Here is a 26,719-nt window from a genome sequence, read left to right on the forward strand (position 1 = left end):
AAGTCATAGAACTTCGAGTTCGTCGGAGGGCTCATGACGACACCTTCAAGAGGTGGTTCTTCAAGTGGCACCCCTCAGGGTTCGCCTGAGGAATTCCCATCGTCGTTAGAAGATGTCTAGCACATCTTTGTCTTTTGTTTAAGGAATAGCCGTTAGTATATTTGCTCTAAGTAGCACTTGTCTGTAAAATATTCCTACCTTTCAAAACTCTAACTAGGAATCTAGGAACTGTCAAACTTTTCCGTATGGTATGATGTAAGACTTACTGTCAGGTCAATTTTCCCTGAACTTGTTACATCAATAATACCAGTATTATCGATAGCTATCTAATCTGTGGGGAAAATCGTTACACTTGTGTTTTCCTACTAATCTTCTATGTTGTGATCTCAAACACTCATTCAATTGTTGGGCTATGGTTAGTTAGTCCATGTCACTCTCACCCCGCTTACAATTGATTCTTACCATTGTATTCACCTTTATAAACTTTCAGCAGAAAGATGCCTCCTCGCAAATCTCCCAGGAATAACCCTGCACCACCACCACCTCCTCCTCCTCCTCCGGTCATCGATATTGCAGCCCTGAATGATGCAGTAGCTGCGGCAGTGGCAACTGCCATGGCTTAGTATCACTCCACTGATGCCAGCAGAGGTGGAACCCCTATTGATTCTATTCCTGCTGAAATCCCTGTACGCTCGAGAGAGTGCTCCTACAAGGATTTCACCACCTGCAAGCCGAAGTCCTTCAAGGGAACCGGCGGAGTCATTTCCCTCTTGCAATGGTTCGAGAAGACTAAATCAGTCTTCGAGATTTATTCGTGCCCTGCTACGAGCAAAGTCAAATATACCGTGTGCACCTTTGAAGAAAAAGCCCTGACGTGGTGGAACGGCCATGTTAAGGCACTAACTCTCGTAGTGGTCAATGACATGGGTTGGGAAACCATGAAAGACCTCATGATTGAGGAATATTGCCCGAGGGGCAAGATCCAGAAATTAGAGCAGGAGCTGTGGAGCCTAACCATGAAGGGCTCCAACATAGTCGCATATACCGCCAAATTCAGTGAACTGGTGGCCTTCTGCCCCAATATGGTTCCCACTAAAGGGAAAAATATCGAGAGGTACATATGGGAGCTAGTGCCTCCGTATCAGGGGAATGTCCTATCATCAAACCCTGCTACCTTCGACAGTGCCAAGCGACTAGGACAGCGACTCATTGACCATGGAGTCAAATCCCCATCAGCGACAACAACCCTAGCCATCTCAGAACCCTCCAAACCCGCTGACACTAAGCGGAAGTACTGGGATGACAAGAAGAAACAACGAGCTGCCAAAAAGCAGCAAATTATGGTTGTGCATGCTGCAATAACCCCTGCTGCTGCTACTGCTCCGGTGAGGCAGTATCCTGGAAGTTTGCCTAAGTGCAACAAATGAAACTTCCACCACAACGGCCCCTGCCATGAAATGCAGTGCTCTAACTGCAACAAGAAAGGACACACAGTCCGTTTCTGTAAATCTCCGGCGAGGCCGATCACCCAAGTTCCTGGCACTGGCGTGAGCCAGGCTTGCTATGGATGTGGCAAGGCGGGCCACTATAAGAGGGACCGCCCCAAAGCGAAGAATGCTGGCGGAGCGGGGAGAGTACTAGCAATAGGCCATGGGGAAGCAGTTGTTGACCCGATGGTAGTGACTGGTACGTTCCTCCTCGATAACTCCTATGCATGCATTCTGTTCGATAGTGGAGCGGAGCGAAGCTTCGTGAACCATAAATTTGCTCACATACTTAAACAACAACCACTCACACTTAAAGAACAATTCGAAGTAGAAATGGCTAATGGAAACACTGAAAGCACGAATAGCATATACTTAGGATGTACCCTAACTCTAGATAACCATTCATTTCCAATCGACCTTATGTCGGTCTCGATTAAAAGCTTCGACGTCATCATCGGCATGGATTGGTTGAGTCTTTATCACACCGACATCATGTGCTACGAGAAAACAGTCCATCTAAACCTCCCGTCTAACGAAACTCTTATCATCTATGGAGACAAACCCGGTGTGAGTCTTCGTATTATCTCAAGTATTCAAGCACAGAACTATCTACGTAATGAATACCATGCATTCCTTGCTCACGTTGTCGATACGAGTCGCGAAACGAAAGAACTAAAGAACATTCCAGTAGTGAGCGACTTTCCTGACATCTTCCAAGAAGAGCTACCAGGATTACCTCCGCAATGACAGGTCGAGTTCATAATCGACTTAGTCCCAGGAGCTACCCCAGTAGCCTAGTCGCCCTACCGATTAGCACCAGCAGAGATGCAGGAACTATCTAGTCAACTTAACGAACTGCTCAGCAAGGGCTTTATAAGACCAAGTTTCTCGCCTTGGGGAGCACCAGTCTTGTTCGTTAACAATAAAGACGGATCATTCCGTATGTGTATCGACTACAGAGAACTCAACAAACTGACGGTCAAGAATCGTTACCCTCTGCCTCGCATAGACAATCTATTTGACCAACTGCAAGGGGCGAACTACTTTTCCAAAATTGATCTAAGGTCCGGATATCACCAGTTACGAGTGCTAGAAGAGGATGTTCCAAAGACAGCCTTCCGAACTCGTTACGGACACTACGAATTCGTGGTAATGCCATTCAGATTGACCAATGCGCCCGCAGTTTTCATGGATCTGATGAATAGAGTATGCCGACCTTACTTGGATCAGTTCGTCATTGTATTTATTGATGACATCCTGATCTACTCCCGAAGTAAGGAAGAGCATGGTGATCACCTGCGACAAGTTCTAGGAACTTTACAAACGGAGAAGCTCTATGCGAAGTTCTCTAAATGTGAATTTTGGATCCTAAGAGTCAAATTCTTAGGACACGTGGTAAGCGAAGAGGGAATCCACGTGGACCCATCCAAAATTAAGGCCATTGAGAACTGGTCAGCACCGAAGACACCTACATAAATTCGTCAATTTCTAGGTCTCGCTGGCTACTACCGCAAATTCATACAGAACTTCTCCCGAATTGCGAAACCTCTTACAACACTGATCCAGAGAGGCATAGCCTTTGACTGGGAAGAGAAACAGGAGAGAGCGTTCTAAATGCTCAAGCGAGCCTTGTGCACCGCACCAATACTATCCCTCCCCGAAGGGATAGAAGACTTCGTTGTCTATTGCAATGCGTCAAATCAAGGGCTCGGTTCTGTTTTGATGCAATGGGGTAAGGTCATCGCCTACGCCTCGAGACAGTTGAATACACACGAAGTTAACTACACCACACACGATCTTGAGCTAGGGGCAGTTGTGTTTGCCCTGAAGATCTGGAGACATTACCTGTATGGCACAAAAAGCACAATTTTTACCAACCACAAGATTTTACAACACATATTCGATCAGAAGGAGCTCAACATGCAACAACGACGGTGGGTCGAACTACTCAATGACTACGAATGTGATATTCGTTATCATCCGGGTAAAGCCAACGTAGTAGCAGACGCCCTAAGTGGAAAGGAATATTTTGGTCGAAGAGTCAAATCATTGACAATGACTATCCATTCACACTTGTTTAAGCAAATTCAGGCGGCTCAGCTTGAGGCCATGAAACCTGAAAATGTGACGAGTGAATCCCTTAGAGGAATGGATAAGAATTTAGAAGCCAAGGGTGACAGAGACTTATATTTCATGAACCGGATCTGGACACCGAAGCACGGTGGTTTCCGAGACTTGGTCATGACCGAGGCGCACAACACTCGGTATTCCATCCACCCAGGTTCAGATAGTTATTTTATGTTTACTCCCCAATCACCAAAAGAGTAAACTCAAAAACCCTCTCAAGTATCATCCTAGAATTAAATCAAGATCTTCAAACTTGTAAGTGTTCTAGCCATTCCAAGTTGATATAACACTTAATCTAGTGTTTGTGCATCTATTCATGCAATCATTTTTGTGTTTTGATTAGATTTCCAAAAACACCAAGAACACACACTAAGTGTTCTTGGACTTTTAGCATATTTAAAGCTTCCTTATAGTAAGTACTTCCATCCTTGAGTCTTATTAAGCTTGTAATACATGTTAGCATCAAGAAAATATTCCAAGAACACAAGGAATAAGGTGTTCACGGTCCAAGAATGTTCTTGGGCCGTAAACACCAAGAAAGGCACCAAAGTGTACCTAAGTCCCTTATTTAACCCTAGTTTGATGTTTAAGCCTTTCCTTGAATTGTTTAAACCTACCCTTGATGTGTTTAAGCCTTGAAAAACACCAAAGTCCACCATTTTTATTTGTTTACGATTTGGGGAACTCCCAAAACCGTAAACACCCTAAAGTATGTTTATTTGGGCCATATTCCTTCCTTAGGCCTAAAAACTAACCTAAACAATTACCTAGATGAGTTAAGGACTTGAAAACATAGCAATACCATTTTCCATATGGGTTTACGGTAGTAAACCCAAAGGAAAATGACCATGAGACCGTAACTCCTCAAAGGAGAGTTTTGTTGCCCTAGTCCCTTCCAAACTTCAAAGGACTTGTAAAACCTCAAAACAACATATGGTCTTAAGGAGTAGAGTTTACGACCGTAAACCCTAAAGTTTACTGTCATAAACTCCTTGGGTAATGTTCATTAAAACCATAAACTCCAAAGGAGTTTACCCTTGAACTCCAAACACTCTAGCTTTGCCCTACAAACACTTGGATGCAACCCTTGTGATCTTTAACACTTAAAACAAAGTGTTTTCATGTTCTACAGTGTCCCAACTTAATTTATTAGCTATAAATGGTCTAATTAGTTATGTATATGTTCATTATATGATAACTAGGCTTGTGCGTGTGTACAAGTCTCCATATGTCACCTAGCACCGTACCCGACACTTCAATCCAATCCACTCACTGCAAGTGAGTTCATACCCCTTTAACTAACCTTTGAAATACTTTTACATGTTTTAAATACTTTTATGGGGGGATACAAGTTGAATACTTATAGTTATTACATCAATCACATGTGATTAATAACTACAAAACCAATGATTTTCTTACTGTTCAAACTGTTTATCAAACTGTTTTGCTTCAAACTGTTTTACAAATTCTTTTATTTATCAAATACATATACTTAAGCTCTGTTATACTTTTATAAATTGCATGTCCATGTATGTATGGTTATATAAGCAACGTTTAAAAGGCTTAGGAAGGCCTGCCCGCCCTATTTCCTTTTCGCCATTAAGATGTGGTCTGGTGGGGTATCGGGTATCCGTCCGAGGGTCTTTTAAATATTAGTTATATATCACATGTACATATATAGTCATAAAAGTTCTTCCATATTCATGTGTACCGGTTACATCATTAGTAACTTACCATAGTGGTAGCACAGGATAATACTTATACTATTACTAGAACAATGAGATGTTCAATGAGTCAGTTCATTCATGAGTTAGTACTTATTATTATGAGAACATATACATTACATTACTATGAGAACATATATATTACATTACTATGAGAACATATACAAATATTCTAGAAGAAGAACATATACAACTATACTAGAAAGAGAACATATACAACGATACTAGAACGAGTAACAATACATTACATATACATGAATACGTTAACATAATTGTGATCCACTGTATTGGAGCATGCCTTCAATTTCATAGCTCGAGTTGTGAGTTTGCGTATAGATCTATACTGGATTGACTATCCTACACATTGCTACTAGCTATAGTCAGACATGCAGGTCTGCGGGTGCCAAACATCATACCTTTTTACGACTTACATTGTCGTGTTTCTTAGTCGATAGTATGGTACAATTAATCACATAATACCTTGATATAAATCTGGTTTAAGGTAGTTAGTACAGCAGTAGTTCCTATACAACACTACATTACTACATTAATTTACCCTTTACATATATTTAGTGATCATTTCACTGAAACTTCAATGTACAAACTATATTTTGTTAATGATAGTTACACTTGGGAAAAGTACACGCTTTTACAAGAAACGAGCATACAAAACAGTTAAGCCTTGGTAGAACGCTACTTTTTATAGGAAATATAGGATTCTCTAAGAGATTTAAACTTTTACAAACACTTACAAATATTCACATACTTTTATCACCAATGTTTACAAACTCGTACTTCAAACCACGTTCAAACGTTTTGATACAAACATCGATACTAAAATACTTATGAACTCACCAGCTTTAATGATGATAAACTCTTTCAAAATAACTTGTATTCTCAGGTCATCAGTAGATAAGTACCGAGGCCAGCTTTTGAGAAGATGGAGTGCATTCAAGACTCATCTTATTATTTTGATTTACTTTTTGGTGTCTATAACTGTACAGAACACGCTTGTATTAAAATTATATATTTAATGCAATGGATGATGTTGTTTGCCTGGTTACTGTTATACTGTGTTGTGATACTTTACATGACGTCCCCCATAACGTTTCCGTCGTTCTCGGTTTTGGGGTGTGACACCGCTCATCTTGGGCCCCACCCCTACTCTGCTACTAATGAGATATGGAACCCCGTCCACACTCAACTAGTGATGAGGTACGGGCCCCTGCCCATACTCATCTCCCAACCAAGCACATACAAGTATCACAAAGACAACAAGTATAACTAAGCATGCATTCCTTCCTTGGGTACCACCTGGCATCGAACCGTAGTTCGGTAACATTCATATAAACCTTCCTCGGACCTCGCCCGGCATCGGACTGAAATTCGAAACATATTACTACATCGGGCTATCACTGGCATCGGATCTAAATCCGGTATACACTATCATACATAAATGGGTCGGCATTGGTGCTTTCGACCCATTCCTACTGGAGAAAACTCACCTCACACGCTGACTACAGAATCTCACGAATAAATCTCTCGCTGCTAGCTGTTAGATCCCCGAACTGCTGATCACTCGACTCCCTGAGCTATCATTACAAACATAATACTTAGTCAAGAACTCCTAATCCTTCTTAGGATAAAATGAGCATTTTACCCCTGGTCAAAGTCAAAGTCAATGCTCAAAGTTGACTCAACTCGCAGAGTTGCTCCAACAACTCATCGTGTTCTAAAACTCAGATCCTGAAATCACGATCCAACTCATCGAGTCAACCCCTGACTCGTCAAGTTCCCTGGCTACTCATGGTCGTGATTTATAGAATCAACTCATCGAGTCATTTCTCTGACTTGTCGATTTCTACAGCGAATAAAAAACAAGACAAATCACTTCAACTCGTCGAGTCCCTCCATGGACTCGTCGAGTCTCTCAGTCTGCTTGGGCCATCTTAACAGATTAAGCCCCTACACTTCAGATCTAAGTCCCAAGCTTCGTCTACAAACTGGAAATGACCTCTTAAGGATAAAGTTTCCAACTTTACCCACTCCTAATCTTTCTTAATGGGTTTAGCTCAAACCCTAGCTCCTTAAGACATAATTCTTTGTACAAACTCCTTATTACTCCTACCCAAGGCAGGAGAACCAATATCTAGGCCCTAGACACTCACCAACCTCGTGAAGCCTCAAACTTTACTTCCATGCATGGCCCTTTGGGGCTTAAAAGGCCATAACAACATCCTTAGGGTTTGCATGGGACTCAAATGGCATAAAGTTTTCACCTTTATGCCTTTACAATCCTTAATGGCCCTAGATCTGAAAGTATAATCAACTTGGGACATCCATGACTCATAAATCATACTTCTTGGACAAAAACCCCCCATAAATGTGACCATAAAGAGATCTAAGGAACTACAAGGAAAGTTAGGAGCTTGATTACCAAAAAGTGATGAGAATGGAACAAAATCCCTAGATCTATAACCTTCTCCTTGAACCTTCAAGCTCCTTCTTCTTCTTCTAAGCTTCAAGAACACACAAACCACTCAAGGATGTCTCACACACTCCCAAAATGCTCTAGGGTTTCGTGGATTAGGGCTTAGGACTTGGAAACTATAAATAGGGCTGATGGAATGAGAATAAGATGCTTAAATATAGTACAAAGACCCGGATTTTTGGTTTCCTAAACCCAGACCAACTCATCGAGTTGGTCCACCAGTTCGTCGAGTAAGTCCTTCTACCCGCGTACTAAAACTCACTCCTACTCGTCGAGTCATCCCCCCATACTCGACGAGTTGCCTTCTTGCCTTAGGGTTTTCCTTTCTTTTATTTGGCCTTCTGGATTTCGGGTGTTACAGCAGCAGCCCACCAACATCTCGTACATGATTATTTTGACAAGCATGCTCTCTTTGAATGATATTATTTTTGTCGATGGTTCCGGATGCATAAAGTTTTATTTATGCATATTGTTGAAGGTGTGAGTTTAGTGTCTGAATATATGCGGCAATGCTCGGACGCAAGAGGTGTTTTTTTTTTTTTTTGAATTGTGTTTTAGTTATGAAATATATTTTTTTTATGTATTACGTCGTGTTTTTTGGTATTAAGTTACGTTAGTAGTGGTTTGAACTATTAATTCGTGTTTCTAGGTATTTTAAAGTTTAATTTATTGTAACCTTTTAATTTAATATGAAATGTTTGTATTTTAAAAAATATAATTTATTTGATATTAATTGTTTGTTGTTTAAAACATTAACGATACTTATATAGGCCTTGAAGGCCAACAACCGAGGCACAAATCTTCAGGGCCAACTTCAATGATTTAAACTATTGTCAATCGTCACATAATTGTCATTCTTGATGTTTATCCATTTGAATGCAGGGGCGGTTTTAGGGATGAGCATCGGAATTGGCCCGAACCAGAACCGGTCCGGGAACCGAACTTAGTGGAAAATAGGAACCGAACCGACCGCCGGTTCTACCGATTCCCGGTTCTATCGGTTCTTGTCGTGTCTTCAATGTTGGAACCAGTCCTCAAAAAATAGCAACATATTGTTCCGGTTTTTGCCGGTTCCCAGTTCCAAAATTTCACAAGAATATCGTCCTAGTCCCAACCCGATCGGTTCCTCGGTCCAAATGCTCATCTGTAGCGGTTTTAGTAGGCGTCCCGGTGTCACACCGGCAACACCAACTTTTTTTGTCTGCAATTGAAAACTTTTCGATTTTTTGATTTTTTTTTATCAATTTTTCCTACTTCTGCAACACCTATTTCAGCATCGGCAATACCTACTATGTAGTCGTGCATCCGCTCTATTTGAATTAGCCGTAGGTAATTGGTATATATAAAAAACTTTATCTGAAACAAACAATCGTTTATTACATAAATAATTAGTGATTCACTCCCAGTTTTGTGCCTGAACCTAGCAAGTGATTTGAAAATTTGATTTGTAACTCTATAGCCGCCAGCGGTCCAACGTGTACATAGTCCCATTTCTAGATCCCAGTGAAGCCCCCATTTTTTAATAATATCAAACATTAAAAATCAAAGTCAAGCGCATACGATTCAATAAAAGACGGCTGGAGGTTTGCATGATTGCAAGTTGTTAAGAGCTACATGATAAATATTTTGGCGCATGTACAAAGTATCTTAGATAAATACTAGAGCTTGAGGGCTTTCATTAACTATTGATTGTAAGAAAAAACAAGGAATATAGTTGTAAAGGATAAGCCTACATTTGGTTTCCTATAAATTTGGAGTCCATTTGCTCGACTTTCATAACCTACTTCCTTAGTTCCTTACCTTCCAACTTAATCGAGACAACATTCTCTTCACACCCTCCTAATTAATAAAACTTCTAGATATGGAAGTCTCGTATTCAATCTATACTCTAGCCTCTAACATTCTCCTAATAATACTTCTCTTCACTTACACCATTAATTCAGTCTCTGCCCTTGAGAAAACAAACACCGAGTTCATCAGAACATCATGCAGTTTGACAAGTTACCCTACACTCTGCTTCAACTCACTCTCAACCCGATCAGGTGCAATCCAAACAAGCCCTAAGCTACTAGCCCAAACAGCTCTTTCTATCACCCTTGACACAACACGCACCACCTCATTAGCAATGATAAAACTGTCACAAGTTCATGGAATGGCTCCACAAGAGGTTGCTGCCATGAAAGACTGCATTGAGTTGCTGAGTGACGCGGTATACGAGTTGAAAAAGTCACTCGAGGAGATGAGTCAACCGGGTTCGAAAGATTTTAGGCTAGTGATGAGTGACATACAAACGTGGGTCAGTTCTGCATTGACGGATGAAGACACTTGCTCTGAAGGGTTTGTGAATGATCCAAAAATGAAAAGTGTGGTGAGAGGAAAGATTGTGAATGTTGCCCATTTAACCAGCAATGCTTTGGCTTTGATCAATAATTATGCTTCTTTACGTGGATAGCTAAAAGGAAAATAGAGATTTGATGCTTATATCTATTCTAAGAATCACATTGTATGGCAACGAAATCTCAAAACATCCAAACATTAATCATAAAATTTTGTATTGGTTTTCTTATAGCGATGTGTGAATGTATGTCAAACATTTGTTACCCTCGATTGCACATGCAATGTACAACCGAGTGAAAATTAATATATCTATTTGAAAAACATTATCATGTAATAACAATGTCTTGAGGATATTATCTTGTCTCCTATAGTGGTTTTACATTCTAGTATCATCTCTCATATTGCTTTAAAGTTTATCCAAGAATGTTATCCCTCCCCTGTTTCTAGTCACCATGTGCGCCTGCTTTTCATATGCCAAATGATATCTACAGAAATAGTCTTTGTACCATTGGGTGGATCGTGAAATGTATGGTTTCGAGATTTTTGCATTAGAGAAAAAGGGTGTGTCTCTGTATGAACCTTTATGTTACCTTATCCATTGATTATGATAAATAACTAAGAACACAAAATTATTAACAATAACAAACAATTGGTATCAATACAGAACCCTATATTCCTTGCCTCTAAAGAATCACAAAATTTCGTCATAAGGTCACATGTTCAAGACCATTGATTGAACTATAACCATGTACGTTAATAAGATGGGATCTTACACTGATCTTGTTTAAACTTAAAAACAATGTGGTTAATTGGCGAAAACAGTCCAATCCATATTCTTATCTAATGACCAAAAAAGTGGGGAAAAGGGATTTGATTCCAAGAAAACTGGAATCAAAGTTGACAGGGATCTAACAAGCTAATGCTCCGAACCTGAAAATACCTAGAGATCACTGCTGTTCATTAGTCGAAAACTAGTCAATGATACCTCGGTTACAAAACATAATCACCATTTCAAATAAGTCAAGCATGAGCAATATAGATAAGAGAGAAATACAACAGGAAGCTTTAATGTAGGCCCCTAAATGTACATCAGGATATTCTACTGTATAATTCAACACATCAAACAACACAAATTTCATCTTGATTACAATTTCAAAATATCTACAAGATATTAAAAGGCTTAGCTCTCGAAATATCCATAAATATCCACCATTCCAAAACAATCCATTCATCTGTCTGTGCGTTTGTGTGTGTGTGTGTGTGTCTGTGTGTGTGTGTGTGTGTGTGTGAGAGAGAGAGAGAGAGAGAGAGAGAGAGAGAGAGAGAGAGCATGTTCAAACTGAGTAGAAAGTGGTCCGGAAAGTTGATTGTAATTGTGTAGTCGCCAGCCGTCCAACATAACTAAACACAGTGTCCCATCTTTAAGACCCCAGTAAAGCCCCCTCCACTTCATACATATCTGACTTTCAACCTTATCCTGTTGGCAACCCTTAAAACAAACAAACTTGAAAACTAAGATGAAGGATTTGAAGAATTCATGCTATCTGTTGAATTGCTGGTGTATATAGAACCATGGATCTGTTAGGTTGGATGGAATAAAATGACCAAAGAATGGAATAATTGAATAAGCAAAGTAAGTCATTAAATTTCAATATCATGTTTGATTGACCTAAAAAATGAAATGAATCGTTCAAACTTATTGTTTATTATATGCAATTAGAAATAAATCAATAAAATAAAGAAACAATGTTATTGTAAAAAATAAGCTTCAATCAAACAAAGATTTATTGCCAAATAAATTAGATATAAACATATTTTTATGTACATTTAAATAAATAATATATGTGATTTAGGTATTCTAAAAAAGCGTGTATATCACATTAAAAAAAATGTCCACAGTTTTAAAATATTAAATTAAATTAAATACCATGAATCGTATAACAAAATTACAACAAAAATATAGTTTTTTTATAACAGAAAGTAATCTAATAACCTACTCCCAAGAATTCCCCTTCATTTACTTGTATCAAATATCACAAATCAATGAAGGATGGCTAAAGGTTTCCATAATTGCAAGTTGCTTAGTACAACTTGGTAGATATTTTGACATAAGACTATCACATGTACATATCATCTTAGATAGAGACTAGAGTTAGAGGGTTTCATTAATTATTGCTGGTGGACATGTAAGACTATCAAAAGAGCAAAATAAGGAAAAATTGTAGAAGATATCTGCATTTGGTTGCCTATAAATTTGGAGTGCATTTCTTCAACTTTCATAAACCATAACCTACCTTCTTAGCTTCAAACTTTAAGCCAGATAACATTCTCTTCACACCCTCCAAAAAGAATTTTTAAATATGGAAGGCTTATATTCAATATATTCTCTAGCTCGTAGTATTCTCCTGATATTACTTCTCTCCACTTCCTCCATTAGTTTAATCTCCGCCCTTGACAAAACAAATGTGGAATTCATCAGAACATCATGCAGTTTGACAAGTTACCCTACACTCTGCTTCAACTCTCTGTCTACTCAATCAGGTGCAATCCAAACAAGCCCTAAGCTGCTAGCCCAAACAGCTCTATCAGTCACCCTTGACACCACCCGCACCACAACCACAGCAATGGTAAAATTGTCACAAGTGCATGGCATGGCTCCCCGGGAGGTTTCTGCCATGAAAGACTGTATCGAGTTGATGAGTGACACGGTGTATGAGTTGAAAAGGTCACTTGAGGAGATGAGTCGACCGGGTTCTAAAGATTTCAGGTTGGTGATGAGTGATATAGAGACATGGGTGAGTTCTGCATTGACGGATGAAGATACGTGCTCTGATGGATTTGTTAATGATCCGAAAATGAAAAGTGTGGTGAGAGGAAAGATTGTGAATATCGCCCATTTAGCTAGTAATGCTTTGGCTTTGATCAACAGTTATGCTTCTCTACACGGATAGTATATATATAAAATGCAGAATTTTATTTTTGTTACCTAGTAGTAATGTGTGAATGGCCTTAATTGATTGCAAATGCAATGTATTATTGAGAGAAGTTATTAATTAATTTGAAAATATTGTCATGTATTAATAATCTCTTGAGGATATTATCATTTCTTGTATTGCTTTTATATATTCTATTATCATATCTCGTTTTGCTCGAAAGTTATTAATTAATTTGAAAATATTGTCATGTATTAATAATCTCTTGAGGATATTATCATTTCTTGTATTGCTTTTATATATTCTATTATTATATCTCGTTTTGCTCGAAAGTTGTTCTAAGAATGTCACAAACCAAGTTCTGATATAAGTTCACATAGGGTCAAGTTTTAATATAAAGTCACAAGTCACGCTTGTATCAAACTTGTTTTATTAAACATAAACTATGATAAACCTTTTTGGAACACTTGAATCAAGCTTTAACTTTTTCTTTAAGCCTAGCTCAAACCTACATCAAGTTATTGAGTCTAGAACATCATCCGTTCAAGCTCTAGCTTGGGTTGGCTCGTGTGCAACCCTATTTCCGAAAGGATTTTGGGGATAAAATGTTGGTGATGTAAGTTTTTTTGGAAAAAGAGGAAACCCCTTAGCAAATTTTATTAAAGAAAGAAAGAAATTACAAAGGAAAGTCGGCTAACAGCCAAGAAAAAATAAAGACAAGACAAGCTAAAGGATATTCCCCAAAGCAAAGACAAAACAAACAAGGAACAAACTAGCTAAAGACCTAAAGTCTTCGTCACTGATCTATTGGAGAAGAGATACGCCAACCATGAGAAGAGCTCAGTTATATGTATGTCAGAAGCTGGGTGAGTATCTCTGGAATGGATGATAGGAGGGATATGAGAGTCATCATCAATATCATCCACTCTTTGATGAGAAAGAGCGTCAAACATGTTGGTTGTGGCTTTTCTCTTCGGTCCTTCACGGATCACTGGTTTATAGACTTGAGTGCTCTTTATAGCGGGCCCTTTTCCTTTATGGTTGTCAACGAGGGTCTTTTTTTTTGGAATAGGAAAAGTTCTAGCTCTCCTCTTGACCGTTTTATATCCTTCATTATCAACTTCTTTTGATATCCTTCATTATTAACTTCTCTTGACCATTGGTGATGTTAGTTCGATCAAGCATTTTAGGCGAGTGGGATTTACACGTGTACAAAAGGGGATTTAGGTTATGCTAAAATACGAGCTATGAGGTGCAGCGTACACACTCTTATAGGATAATTTGATCCTAGACACAAAAATAGCAAGGTTAAAAGGGCAGCGTCATTGCCCCTCTTGCACTGATCACACTCTCCATCATCTTGTGGTGGCGGATCAACTAACTATTGTTGGGTCGTGATTATTAGCTTTATGTGGTGGAGGGAACGAGTGATGCGAGTGGAAGCTAACAATCTTGTTACAACATTTAAAGTTATGGAATCTGTGATGTTTCCTTTAGGGAAGAAGTAATGTGTGACGAGATGGATTTCATAATGGAAAACAATGCCTCGATATTGTCAAACTTGTCACATGGTTCCAAACCTTCTTATTGCAAGCGGATGTTTAAGAGAAGATGAAAATGGTTGTAATCATTGAGAAGTTCAAGGCTCGGTTGGTCATCCAAGGTTTTAGACAAAAATTTGGAATTTTCTATTTTGATACATATGCCCCAAGCAATAGCACATATATCCATAACGACGATGTTCATTGACTTAGTTATCCTATAAGCTAGTTCGATCCTACAAAACAGATGGGTGGGTCAAGAGGTAGCGCCTAACAAGGTTTAGGAACAACTTTCGTCACACGGTCTAGAGTAAACGTCCTTTGTAGACAGTCAAGCATACAGGCGGTATCAAGGGCAATGCACCGTTGCCTAAATGGTTTTGAAGGACTACAAAGCTAATGGATTAACTACTAGCGGGTTTCGAAGGTCAAAGGTACTAAAGGCCAACAGGTACACGGTAAGTCCTGAAAAGTGTAAGTCATAAAGGGACAGTTGAGTGGTAGGTTTTGAGAGGAAAGTATAGTTATGAAGTGTGGAACATGTGCAGGACATGTTTAGACAGTTGTCAACCGCCATATAATTTTCATTCATGATGTTTATCCGATTACATCTAACCGTTTGTATATATACAAAACTTTGTCACTAATTGTAGATTCTCACAAAATCCGAAACAAACAAGCCTAACATAAAATTTTCCAATTTTTTGTCGTAACTTTGACTCGATTATACCCTATTAGATTTCACTTTGTGGCACCTAAGCTATTGTTAAGTTGTTGAGTTGGGGAGTCTGATGGTTGACAAGGGACATATCAGTTGCAATGACAACCATGAATGGGTATCTCTAGTTCAAGTATAGATGTAGCATGCTTACCCTAATCTTGTGAACCTTACGTTCTTGTGTGTATTTTTTTTTCTACATCCTAATTTGTGTATGTCAGTCGTAAACCTAACAATGACATCTTGTAACTTGAGTTCCCCAACAATTACTAGCATGAGGTAATGTCCTCGAGCACACATCAAGGTACCTCCTCGAAATGAAGCTTTAATGACGACATTGCCAGTGTCCGATTAAAGTTGTAAGAAAGAGAGAAGAAGATAATGGCCACCAAACTGTAACTTTGAACAAATGAAAATTCCCGGTGCAACAACTTACTATATATCCTAGTGTACTTATTAAGAGCACAGAAAACTATAACACACGATATAAAAAGAATTGGACTTTTATCCGTGCATTGTAAAGTGTTTCTCTTTCTCTCTCTCTCTCTCTCTCTCTCTCTCTCTCTCTCTCTCTCTATATATATATATATATATATATATATATATATATATATATCTATATATATATATATATATATATATATATATATATATATATATATATCAGGGGCGGAGCTTCAACATTTGATTCGGGGGGTGGGGGGCAAATATATAATATGTATAAAAATTGGTAAGTAGGGGGGGGGGGGGGGGGGGGGCTAATGTCAAAATTTTATATTTTTGGGTATAAAATGTATAAAATAAAACTATAAGGGCTATTTAGAACCAAAAAATCAGAGAGGGAGTGGGGGGGGGGGGACAGCCCCCCTTGGCCCTAATAATGCTCCGCTAATGATATATATATATATATATATATATATATATATATATATATATAGGATATAGATCCGGTAAGAAATTTTTTTTGGTAAGAAGGTAAGAAGTTTTTTTTCTACATATTTTTTTGATGAACAAAATAAATGAATCACTAGATGATTCATTTGTAAGATGATTCACAAGAAAAAATTCCCAAAAAAACATCTTTATGATTCATTTTTAAATAAATTAAGAAAAAATTCATTTTTATGATAATTTTAGTGAATAACAACAAAATCATTGTATAAATGAATCATCGAGATGTTTTTTTGAGAATTTTTTTTTGTGAATCATCTTACAAATGAATCATCTAATGATTCATTTTGTTTATTCGCAAAAAAAATATGTAGAAAAAAAACTTCTTACCTTCCTACCAAAAATTTCCTTCTTATTTGATCTTGACTCTCTCTCTCTCTCTCTCTCTCTCTCTCTCTCTCTCTCTCTATATATATATATATATATATATATATATATATATATATGGAAAATGATCAATTGAGAACACCTAAAATGTTGAGAACGTGAGAACAGGTATATTCATTTGTGATTTCATTTATTTGTGGAGAAATGATAATTTTTTACGCACAATCAACATGAATATGTTTTTTCTCTTCAATTGAAATTAAAGACATAAAAATTTATCATTTCTCCACAAATGAATATATTTTGTTCTCGCGTTCTCAACTTTTTTTATGTCCTCATTTGATCATACTTCTATATATATATATATATATATATATATATATATATATATATATATATATATATATATATATATATATATATATATAGAGAGAGAGAGAGAGAGAGAGAGAGAGAAAGAGAAAGAGAGAGATGAATATAGGGTATTTATTGTTGGGTCCCAACCAGCATGTGATCGGTTTATGTTGTAGGCCCATTTATGAAAGTTTGCTGATGTTGAACTTTACCTTCTTAGTTAAATAATTGTTCTTTTGAAAAATTCATGATAATGTTTTTAGATATCCTTCCAAAACAATGCATGAATCTGTGTGTGTGAGAGGCTGTTAAAGAATACCAATTGATCCAGAATGTTGATTGTAATTCTGTAGGCCCAACCAGTCCAACTTAGCATCTAGTGAAGTCCCATTTCTAGAACCCAGTTAAGTGAGCCCCCTGCCAAAGTGCCAAGTGCCAACTTCATGCATATCTCAATTCTCAAACATTCAAAGTAGTTACCTTTTTTCATTAAGACATTAAGTCGGGGCCACCCTTAATACATAAAACCCTATGAGACTCTCATGTGAAGTATTCAAAAAATTCATATATGCTAATAAATTTAGATGAATTATTGCTGGTGTACAAATTAAAAACTTAATCTGATTTGACTTATAGATAATCTTAGGAGAAAACTGCAAATTTAGTCCTCATGTTTGACAAAAAATTTGGGTAACTTTTAATTTTGCAAAGATCATCCCTATGGGCATGTTTCGTTGTGGTTTTGATCCCTCAAGTAAACACCATCAGTTTAAATTCATTAACGCATGCTACAATGACTTTTACCCTCTATTTTAAATAAAAATATTGATATTAAATAGAAAATAATCTCTCTCTCTCTCTCTCTCTCTCTCTCTCTCTCTCACACACACACACACACACACACACACGGAAAGTCTTGCTCCCACCATAGGGTAAAAAAACCATTTTAGCATGAGTCATACAATCTATGCAAATATAAAATTTTAGGGACTAGAACCATTATTTTTTTGACAAACACAGGACAAAAGTAGCAGTTTTCTTTAATCTCTATATAAGTGCGGTTATGAATACAGTACCCCAAAAGATGTCATCTTGTTGCAATCCAAACAAGCCCTAATTAACATTAGCTACTCAATTGATAGCCCAAACAGCTCTATCCGAATATGAAGCTTATGCACAATTCGGGTAAAGCTTCATACTGTATCTCTTGCCCCTAAATAATCACAAAAGGTGGTCATAAGGTAACATCTTTAAGACGATTGGGACTACAATATACATATTGCACATCAATGAGATGTTTCATGGTTTTCAAATTGATTTGGTGAAGTGGCAAATACCTTGGGAATATAACTCGTGCTTTAATGACATCTAATTACCAAAAAGTGGGGGGGAAAAAGGCATCTATCTCAATCCTCCAATGAAACTGGAACAGAGATCTAACAATCAAATGTTCTGATCTTAAAAGTAGTAGAGATCACTACTGTTCATCTAATTAACTTGCACATTACTCTAACTACAAGCTGCTAAGATAAAGACTAGTGCTTGAGGGTTTTTCATTAATAATTATTCAGGCCTCACCAAATGTCAAAATCATACTATACCTCACAAGAAAAAACATACACAATCCATTTTCATGATTCTCATCAGGATTACAATCCAGGAGTAATAAAGAACAATACAAACGCAATAAGAAAAATGATTCTCTAGTAAGAGGGAGAGATGACGATTTGCATCAAGAAGCTCGTTTTGGAGGAGACATATTCCCAATCAGAGATGTTGTTTTACTGATAGAAAATATTTGCACAAACAGTCCTGCAGTGCCACACAGTAAACCTCCATTGTTAAGCTCTCCAACTACATTTTACATACATTAATAAATTGGCACAAAGGCTTATTAATTATTATATATATACTAACCAACACAAACACAAGCAATCTTCAATACATCAAACTTATCTGTTTCCCAGTTACTCAGACCAAGAAGAGGTGTGCTTGCCTTCAGTTCGATACCTGAAGCAATTGATCCAACTACTCCTACAGATGATGCCACCATATAGAATTTTAAAAAACTCACTCTGCTACGCTTTCGACCTGTAACATTAACAAAGAGCTTATTAACTTCATACACAAACATATGAATTTCTAAAATAACAGTTGCTTAGTGCTTACCCAATTCTCCAATTATAATTGAAATGGAAGTTATAGAAATGGATGCAGCAGCTAATATTTCAAGAGGCTCCTTGTTTAACAGAGAGAAAAGGATGTCAACTACTCCTAGCAGCACTACCACTGCCTGCATTGCATTGAACATGGATATCTTGTTACTCAGCTTTACAACCATCAAAGAAAACAACATAAAAGCATGCATATGTACCTGAATCACAAGAACTTTGGAGAGTGTGGATTTCCCCTTGGCTACCTTTGTATATCCTAAAGTTAAGATCCAAATAAAGAGTTGAAATTATAAAGAAGAAACATACAACACCATAATTACATATTTACTGAAGAAAAAAGACATACTGTTGTCCACAACCATTCTGTATGAGAAATCAGAGCCATCTGTTCCCGATGGACGCCGGTTGCCAGAATTTCTCTGCTGCATCTGGGTAATGCTACAAAGGCTTGCTTTTTTTATTTATGAAATTGGTTAAAACTTGTTTTTTTAAACATCCTTTTTTATAACTTTCAAATGTGTATAGAATGAGAATGTGCTCAAAGATAGATGAAAAGATTAACTGTTATTCAGGAAGTTTATTATGTTAGTTTAAAAGATGTAGGAAACTATACTGCGTGAAGTTAAAATCATAAAATGTAGTGGAAATGTGAAATGTTTATATATATACGTAAATTGCAAACCTAAAAACAATATACTTTGACTCTTCAAGGTAATAAGGTTTGAGTTGAAAATGTGCAATATTCCGAAACCAAAATTTCAGTCAAGACTCTGCCAGATAATAGGTTTGAGTTCAAAACCCAACTGAGGCTGATAGAATACTGAGTAAGTACTTTGAAATAATCAATTTGAAACAAAATTTCAGAGAAGAGTCTGCAATAAACGATTGTAATTTGACTCAAGACTTGGCCTATAGTATTTTGTTAGTTATACACTTTTTTAGCTACTTCTAAACCCTAAAAGGTAAAAGAGGTAAGAATGTTGAAAATGAAACCTAATTATTGAACGGGTGCAACTACAATCAAACCCATATCAAAACTGTAGGAATCAATAATCGATTTAAACCCCAAATTGTAAACAAACCTTAAACAAGAAGAATCGATGAATTGTTTTTTTACCTGGGCAAGTGATTCCGGTAGTGAAGTAACGTCGCAGGTACGTAGCAGTTCACAACAGAAAAAATAAGGGAAAACGATTTTTATGATAAGGGATTGACTAGAGCAAGGTGCACCAGTGATGAAATGCGATGGTGGTGGCGATCGCGGTGTATAATGTGATGGTGGTGGAGCGGCTTCTGTTTCTACTGAGAAAGAAAGGGAAGCAAGAAACGATTGATGCCGGCGCAAGATAGTAAATCCTGTGTACGAACAGTAACGACTGCAAATTAATCGTGTATTATAATAACAATCTGACTTAAAATCGCTTGCCGTTCTAGCTCAGTTGGTAGAGCGCGTGGCTTTTAACCACGTGGTCGTGGGTTCGAGTCCCACGGATGGCGATAAATTTTACGTTCTATATTAAGTTTTAACTGAACAAGTATATCAGCTAATGTCTTTTTTACCTTTTTGTTATATAACAATATCTCTCTAAGGAAGAAACTAAAATTCAGATTAAACAAGGGAAGAGTCCCGTTTTAGGGGATTGGATCCGCTAGAAAAACTTGTTTAGGGTCAAAATGAAGATATCAGTAACAGAAAAAGAAATAAACGGAAAAACCATTTCTTTTTCAACTAAATACAAACTTGAATTTCACATTAAAAAAAAAATAAACCCTTATTTTCAACCATGTATATAATCTAAAGTTTTGGCTGACACTTTTTGTTGGTGTAGTCTTCTTTAACATCTATATCCTTGGAAACATGGTTATACTATTGACTCATTTCAGATTTCATGTGTTGGTGTAGTCTTGCTCTTTGACCACACACACACACACACATATATATATATATATATATATATATATATATATATATATAGTAATAAACCACAAGAGAAAAAGTCAAACTTCAATTATTATTTGCAAGAAAGAAGACCATAATGAATCAAGACTTTCCACAGTTTTTATGATCACCTCCCATGTGATATGCATTAGCAAGATATATCCATCTTCCCACTTTACATTTCTTGATACCTAATAACAACATACTTACAATTTGTTACTCAACCTATACTTATCAAATGATCCCCTAAATTTCCTATAATACCCATTTCCTTTAGTGCAAACATCATCAACATTGCCTTTCAGTTTTGCCAGTCTTTTTCATTTTTCATGAGGCCAACTTATATATCAAGTGAGTCCGCAGGTCCACTGTTGAGTAGGACCACCTATTTTACTAAAAAAATACAAGTGCGATGATATATTTTGGAAAAACTTCAAAAAAAATTAAATGCAATGTTATATTTGGGCAGGTATATGCAATGATATGTTTGGATAATTTGTTCAAAAAATAAAGTCATGCAACATAGAATCTACTTAAACTTATAATGAATAGAAAAAAAAAAACTTACGTAGAGGAATTTAGGCATTTATCATAATTTACAAACAAACCGAACAAAAGAATGGAACTGAATTCCATTCATTTGATAGTTTGCCAAGTTGAATAAAAAGATATTTTATTGATTAGTTGTGATCTGGATAGATGGAAAAAAAAAAGAATAATGTAATTAAAGAAAAAAACAATGAACTGATGACATAACTCATAATAAAAACAACCCTAACGATATCATTGTTATATTGTATTAATTAAATTGGTTGTAAGTTTTATCCTTCATTAGTTAGAAAGAATTAAAATTGAAGAAACATAAGAAAATGTAATAAACAATAGACTTAAAACCTTAAAATGTTAATCATGGCAGATGTCTGTGACCATTTCTTCAACCATTGATGTCAATTACACTACAAATTTAAAGAAAAATGTCAAATCCTTGAATTGAAAATAACTACCGCATTTTATTTTTTGTTTTCTTTGTGGTGGTGTAGAGGGGTTTGTGAACATATGGAAAGAAGAAGCACATACATTCTTCCAGTTTTTTCCATATTTCTTATACTTCCACACTAAGCATTGTAGTTCCAGAGTATTTCATCATTGCTTTCACATCTGTAAGGCATCTGTGCAAAACATCAACATATGAGATACTACTACTAAAAAAATATTGCAACAAAGGAAAAAATCACTCACTGTAAATAAACCTAAAATGCTTTGAACACCTGAAGTGGAGTTGTGTCTGGTAATCAGCAATATCTAGTAAACGGTCAGTTGGGAAACTATAAGTATGTGAACATTCTTTTGCAACTTCTCAATAGTTTCTAATGCCTGGTAAAAAAAACATGAGTTATTATACCTAAAGTCTTTTTTTTTTATAAATCCCCATGGTAACCTGCGTGGACCAATCTTCTATGTCATTCATAGTTGAATGGGTTGGAAATAAGCTTATCATCCCCTGTTGTTGATCAAAAAAGACTTGATTTCTTTGAGGACTTAAATCAAACAATTGGTGTGCAACATAAAAGAAAGTTGTTTAATTTTCTTCAGTGTTTCTGTTTCTTCCATTCATAACCCCCCTTCGAATCGTCTACCTCTACATTAGCTCCCGTAATTGGCTGACAACAGTAAAATGATGAACATCAAGAAAAAATATGATTTTAATTGTACAAATCACATGAAGATGATGAATTACTAAATACACCAACCTTACCTGGAAAACCTGAGGATTGTTCGGTGTTAAATTTCATGGAGGTCGAGCTGAAAGAAATCAACAAAAGTGGCACTGAATCGCCAGCATGGCGGTGGCTCAGGCCGGATGAACTCATACATAGCTCAATAGACCCGATTCCAAACCTACGAATATAAGTGCGATTATATGTTATGGTTTTCCAGACCATGAGGTTAATCCATAAATCTAGAAAGAAAATTTTGATGACTTTGAAGAGGTTCACGTAGAGAAGCAGGGAATAAGGGAGAACGGGGGTGAGAAGGGGTTGGAGGAACTTATAAGGCGGTGGAAAATTTGTGGAAATCGAGATCAAAAGCGGTGGGGATGACAAAAAACGACCACGTAGATGGTATAAACACAACTTATTATACCTGTAATCCTCTATAATAGATAAATATGGATAAATAATAAAAAATAAAGCAAAACAAATAAGAAAAAACCCACCAATCATAAGGAAGTCATATTCATCTAGTACTTCTAAATTTGTGTGTGTGTGTGTGTGTATATATATATATATATATATATATATATATATATATATATATATATATATATATATTATTCATCTTAAAATTATCTATTAAAGTACAAAATTTGATACTTGTGCTAATTTTATATCCCACCTCGTTTTTAGACCTGCGTATTTGCGGTCTTGGGTCGGTCTCGAAACAATCTTGTATTTTTGCGGTTGATCTCGAAATAGTCTGTCTTTTTTTCAGACCGGTTTCTTTCAGTCCGATCTTTTTTCGGGACCAGTCTTGATCTTTTTTGGTTCGGTCAGTTTTCGGGTTTTTTGGCCCAACCGGTTTCAGTATTTGTTGGGTTTTTTTAGTTTCGGTTTCAAGTTTTTTCCTTGATAAATGTGTAATTAACACCAAAATGATAGATTAAATTTTATTAAAGTAATAAACAAAAGTTTAATAATAGAAAAAAAAATAAAGTTAGTGTGTGATTAAAAATTGGACTGTATGCTATATTTACATCCCTTAACCAATCCCCCCCCCTCCCCTAAAATCAATCTAATCAATCATTTATTTTTGATTTGACATCATTTTTTTGTTTTTTTTTTCTTTTTGTTTTTTTGTTTTTCTATTTATCTTTTAATTTATTATTATTATTATTATTATTATTTATTATTATTATTATTATTATTATTATTATTATTATAAATTTTGATAGCCATATAAAATTTGGATAACATTTTAAAATTCGGATGACATTTTAAAATTTGGACAACATTATAAATTCGGATGATATTATAAAATTCGAACAACTATATAAAATGGAACAAAAGCAAAGTTTGTTTTTTTTAGAAACAAATTGATATCATTATCGTCTATTGATAAATTGCAATTCATCCTAACCATTATGTAATTGTTGATTTACAAGGAGAATATCCAATATCTAATGTTTTGTCCAGACTTCTTCGTACATAAAAATCAGAATATTCGGCAACATTGGTAAATAATTAATATCCGTGATAAATAAAGACAAACTTTGCTTTTGTTCTGTGTTATATACTCGTTCGAATTTTATAATGGCGTCCAAATTTTTAATATCGTTCGAATTTTATATAGATAATAATAATAATAATAATAATAATAATAATAATAATAATAATAATAAAAAATAAATAAATAAATAAATAAAAATAAAAAAGAAAAAAAAAGAAAAAAGAAAAAAAAACAACAACAAAAGACACAAACATCAAAATAGTGGGGTTGGAATTGAAAAAATGAGAAGGTACTTATATCATTAGCCTTAAAAATTATGTAATTATCACTCAAATGATATATTTATAAACATTGGCTTCCGATCTTTTTGAGATCGGTCTCAAACCAGTCTCGGACCGGTCTTGTTTCGGTCCTGGAACGGTCCGATCTTTTTTATACACGTCTCAGAACGGTCAGGATTTTCTCGGACCTGTCTTGGACGGTCTCAAGCCGATCTTTTCCCGATCCGGTCTTTTTGGACAGGTTTTTTCCGATCCAATCTTATTTAAGAACAATCCAATCTTGGTCTTTTTTTAGATTCGGTCTGAGACCAGTCTTTTTGTGCAAGCCTTACTTGTTTTCATTCCCCTTTGTGTGTTTTAAACTTTTAAGCTTTTTTTAGGCGAAAATGAAAATATTTTTTGGGCTAAAAACACATTGTGTCTTGGGCTAAACAAAAGTTTGTTTTGGGCACTATCCTCATTCATAACCCAATCCAACATAACTATATATTAAAAAATTATTATTTTTCTTATTAAAATATATAATCTAATCATACCAAAATTTTATCCTTACCTAACCCAAATTTCATTTACAAAATTATAAATAAAAATTATATCAATATTAATCTTATTTTGTAGAGAAAAATAAATTATGTATTTTGGTATATTTTATTTTTTTTTCAATAAAGATGAAATATATTTATTTTAAATTTACTTTTAGTTTATAAAAGTTAATATAATTGCCCCGAATGAAAAAGATAAAAAGATGGTGAGCTGAGTTCGGATGAGCAGATCGTATAGGGTTGTCTCATTTTTTTATTTTATGTTTAATTTGTTATTATAGCTTTGGCTCACCAATATGGGTAGTCTAAGGGGTTGGTTTGCAGAATTTTTAACATCTTGAAATTTAGATTTGTGGCGGCTCGAATATAACAGTTTGTGTAGATTTTTATCTACTCAAAAATAATAGACACCTTTTCCCTTTTAAGCCTAAAATGCATGGCATTTACTAGCTAGTGTTAATATTAGCAAAATTATCCAATATATTGAAATACATTTCAATAAAGAAAGTACATTTTGAGTGTCTACAAGTACTATGGGTGCGAAAAAAATAGGTTTAAGAATCAAACCAGTTGTTTGAAACCGAACCAATTTAGGTAGAAACCTATCTTATATAAATTAAATCGACGTTTTGAACAGGTTTGGCATTCTAGGCATTAAAATCGGTTTAAGATCAGTTTATGGTGAAGCGTTGTGAAACAAGTTTGAGCCCTAATGATCCAGCGAAGATTGAAGCTGTGATGAAGTGGGAACAACCGAAAAGTCCCACGGAGATCCGAAGCTTTTTAGGATTAGTCGGATATTACCGAAGGTTTATCCAAGGCTTTTCTTCGATCGCTACTCCATTGACAGCTTTGACCCACAAAGGAGCTGCTTATGCTTGGAGTGAGAAGCATAAAGAAGCATTCGAGAAGCTAAAGAAGAAGCTATGTGAGGCACCGATACTTTCTCTACCCGATGGAGTTGAAGACTTCGCTGTTTATAGCGATGCGTCTGGGGTTGGATTGGGTTGTGTTTTGACCCAAAGAGAAAAGGTGATAGCATATGCGTCTCGACAGCTGAATGAGCATGAAAAGAATTACCCGACTCATGATTTGGAGTTGGCAGCGGTAATTTTCGCTCTGAAAATATGAAGGCATTACCTCTATGGCACGAAGTGCAAACTTTTCACTGATCATAAGAGTCTCCAATATCTCTTTAATCAGAAAGAATTGAATATGAGGCAACAACGCTGGCTAGAATTACTTAAAGACTACGACTGCGAGATACTTTACCACCCCGGTAAAGCTAATGTTGTTGCTGATGCTCTCAGTCGGAAAGTCAATCTTGAAAGGAAAAGGCCAAGAGCGTTGAGAATTGAAGTTGTGTCGACCATTGTGGAAAGTATAAAGAAAGCTCAAGAGGAAGCTTCTGAATAGAATGACCGAAAGGAGGAACGTTTGGGCAAAACGTTGGTGTTTGGTACCAACGGTCATGGACTGAAGGTATTCCAAGATCGTATATGGGTACCTAATGTTAGGATTTATACAAACAATCCTATGTGTGCATGCAACCCTAGTTTGGATCT

General features: G+C 36.2%; 1 protein-coding gene, 1 non-coding gene and 2 pseudogenes across 5 annotated transcripts; 3 read left to right on the forward strand and 1 right to left on the reverse strand.

Moving 5' to 3' along the window:
* Positions 1 to 9,534: 9,534 nt before the first annotated feature.
* Positions 9,535 to 10,395, forward strand: LOC145011529 (pectinesterase inhibitor 10 pseudogene; annotated as a pseudogene).
* Positions 10,396 to 12,397: 2,002 nt separating this feature from the next.
* On the forward strand, positions 12,398 to 13,151 carry LOC145008049 (21 kDa protein pseudogene; annotated as a pseudogene).
* Positions 13,152 to 18,514: 5,363 nt separating this feature from the next.
* Positions 18,515 to 20,505, reverse strand: LOC145013070 (jagunal-like protein). Of its 4 annotated transcripts, none has more exons than XM_078971876.1 (6): positions 20,282 to 20,505; positions 19,511 to 19,592; positions 19,365 to 19,420; positions 19,160 to 19,283; positions 18,908 to 19,081; positions 18,515 to 18,802 (listed from the first exon to the last, which is right to left on the reverse strand). In XM_078971876.1, exons 2-6 carry the CDS (start codon positions 19,590 to 19,592, stop codon positions 18,723 to 18,725), a joined length of 516 nt encoding a protein of 171 aa, XP_078828002.1. In that variant the 5' UTR covers positions 20,282 to 20,505; the 3' UTR covers positions 18,515 to 18,722. The 4 variants fall into 4 exon arrangements, with proteins under 4 accessions (XP_078828002.1, XP_078828001.1, XP_078828000.1 ...); XM_078971875.1 differs by having other exon boundaries at positions 19,511 to 19,602; XM_078971874.1 differs by having other exon boundaries at positions 19,511 to 19,615.
* An 83-nt stretch (positions 20,506 to 20,588) lies between these two features.
* TRNAK-UUU (transfer RNA lysine (anticodon UUU)) lies at positions 20,589 to 20,661 on the forward strand. Its single transcript has one exon. It is a non-coding gene; the product is annotated as a tRNA-Lys (tRNA).
* Positions 20,662 to 26,719: the final 6,058 nt, after the last annotated feature.

Source organism: Lactuca saligna, chromosome 8, assembly GCF_052625555.1.
Source record: "Lactuca saligna cultivar CGN05327 chromosome 8, ASM5262555v1, whole genome shotgun sequence".
Lineage (NCBI taxonomy): Eukaryota > Viridiplantae > Streptophyta > Magnoliopsida > Asterales > Asteraceae > Lactuca > Lactuca saligna.

Excerpts from the sequence above, each read along its gene's own strand:
- LOC145013070 (XM_078971876.1), bottom strand. The coding sequence starts at position 19,592 with ATGCAGCAGAGAAATTCTGGCAACCGGCGTCCATCGGGAACAGATGGC. Across the intron at positions 19,421-19,510 it reads CAGAATGGTTGTGGACAACA|GATATACAAAGGTAGCCAAG; the intron begins GTATGTCTTTTT and ends TCTTAACTTTAG. Across the intron at positions 19,082-19,159 it reads AATTATAATTGGAGAATTGG|GTCGAAAGCGTAGCAGAGTG; the intron begins GTAAGCACTAAG and ends TTAATGTTACAG.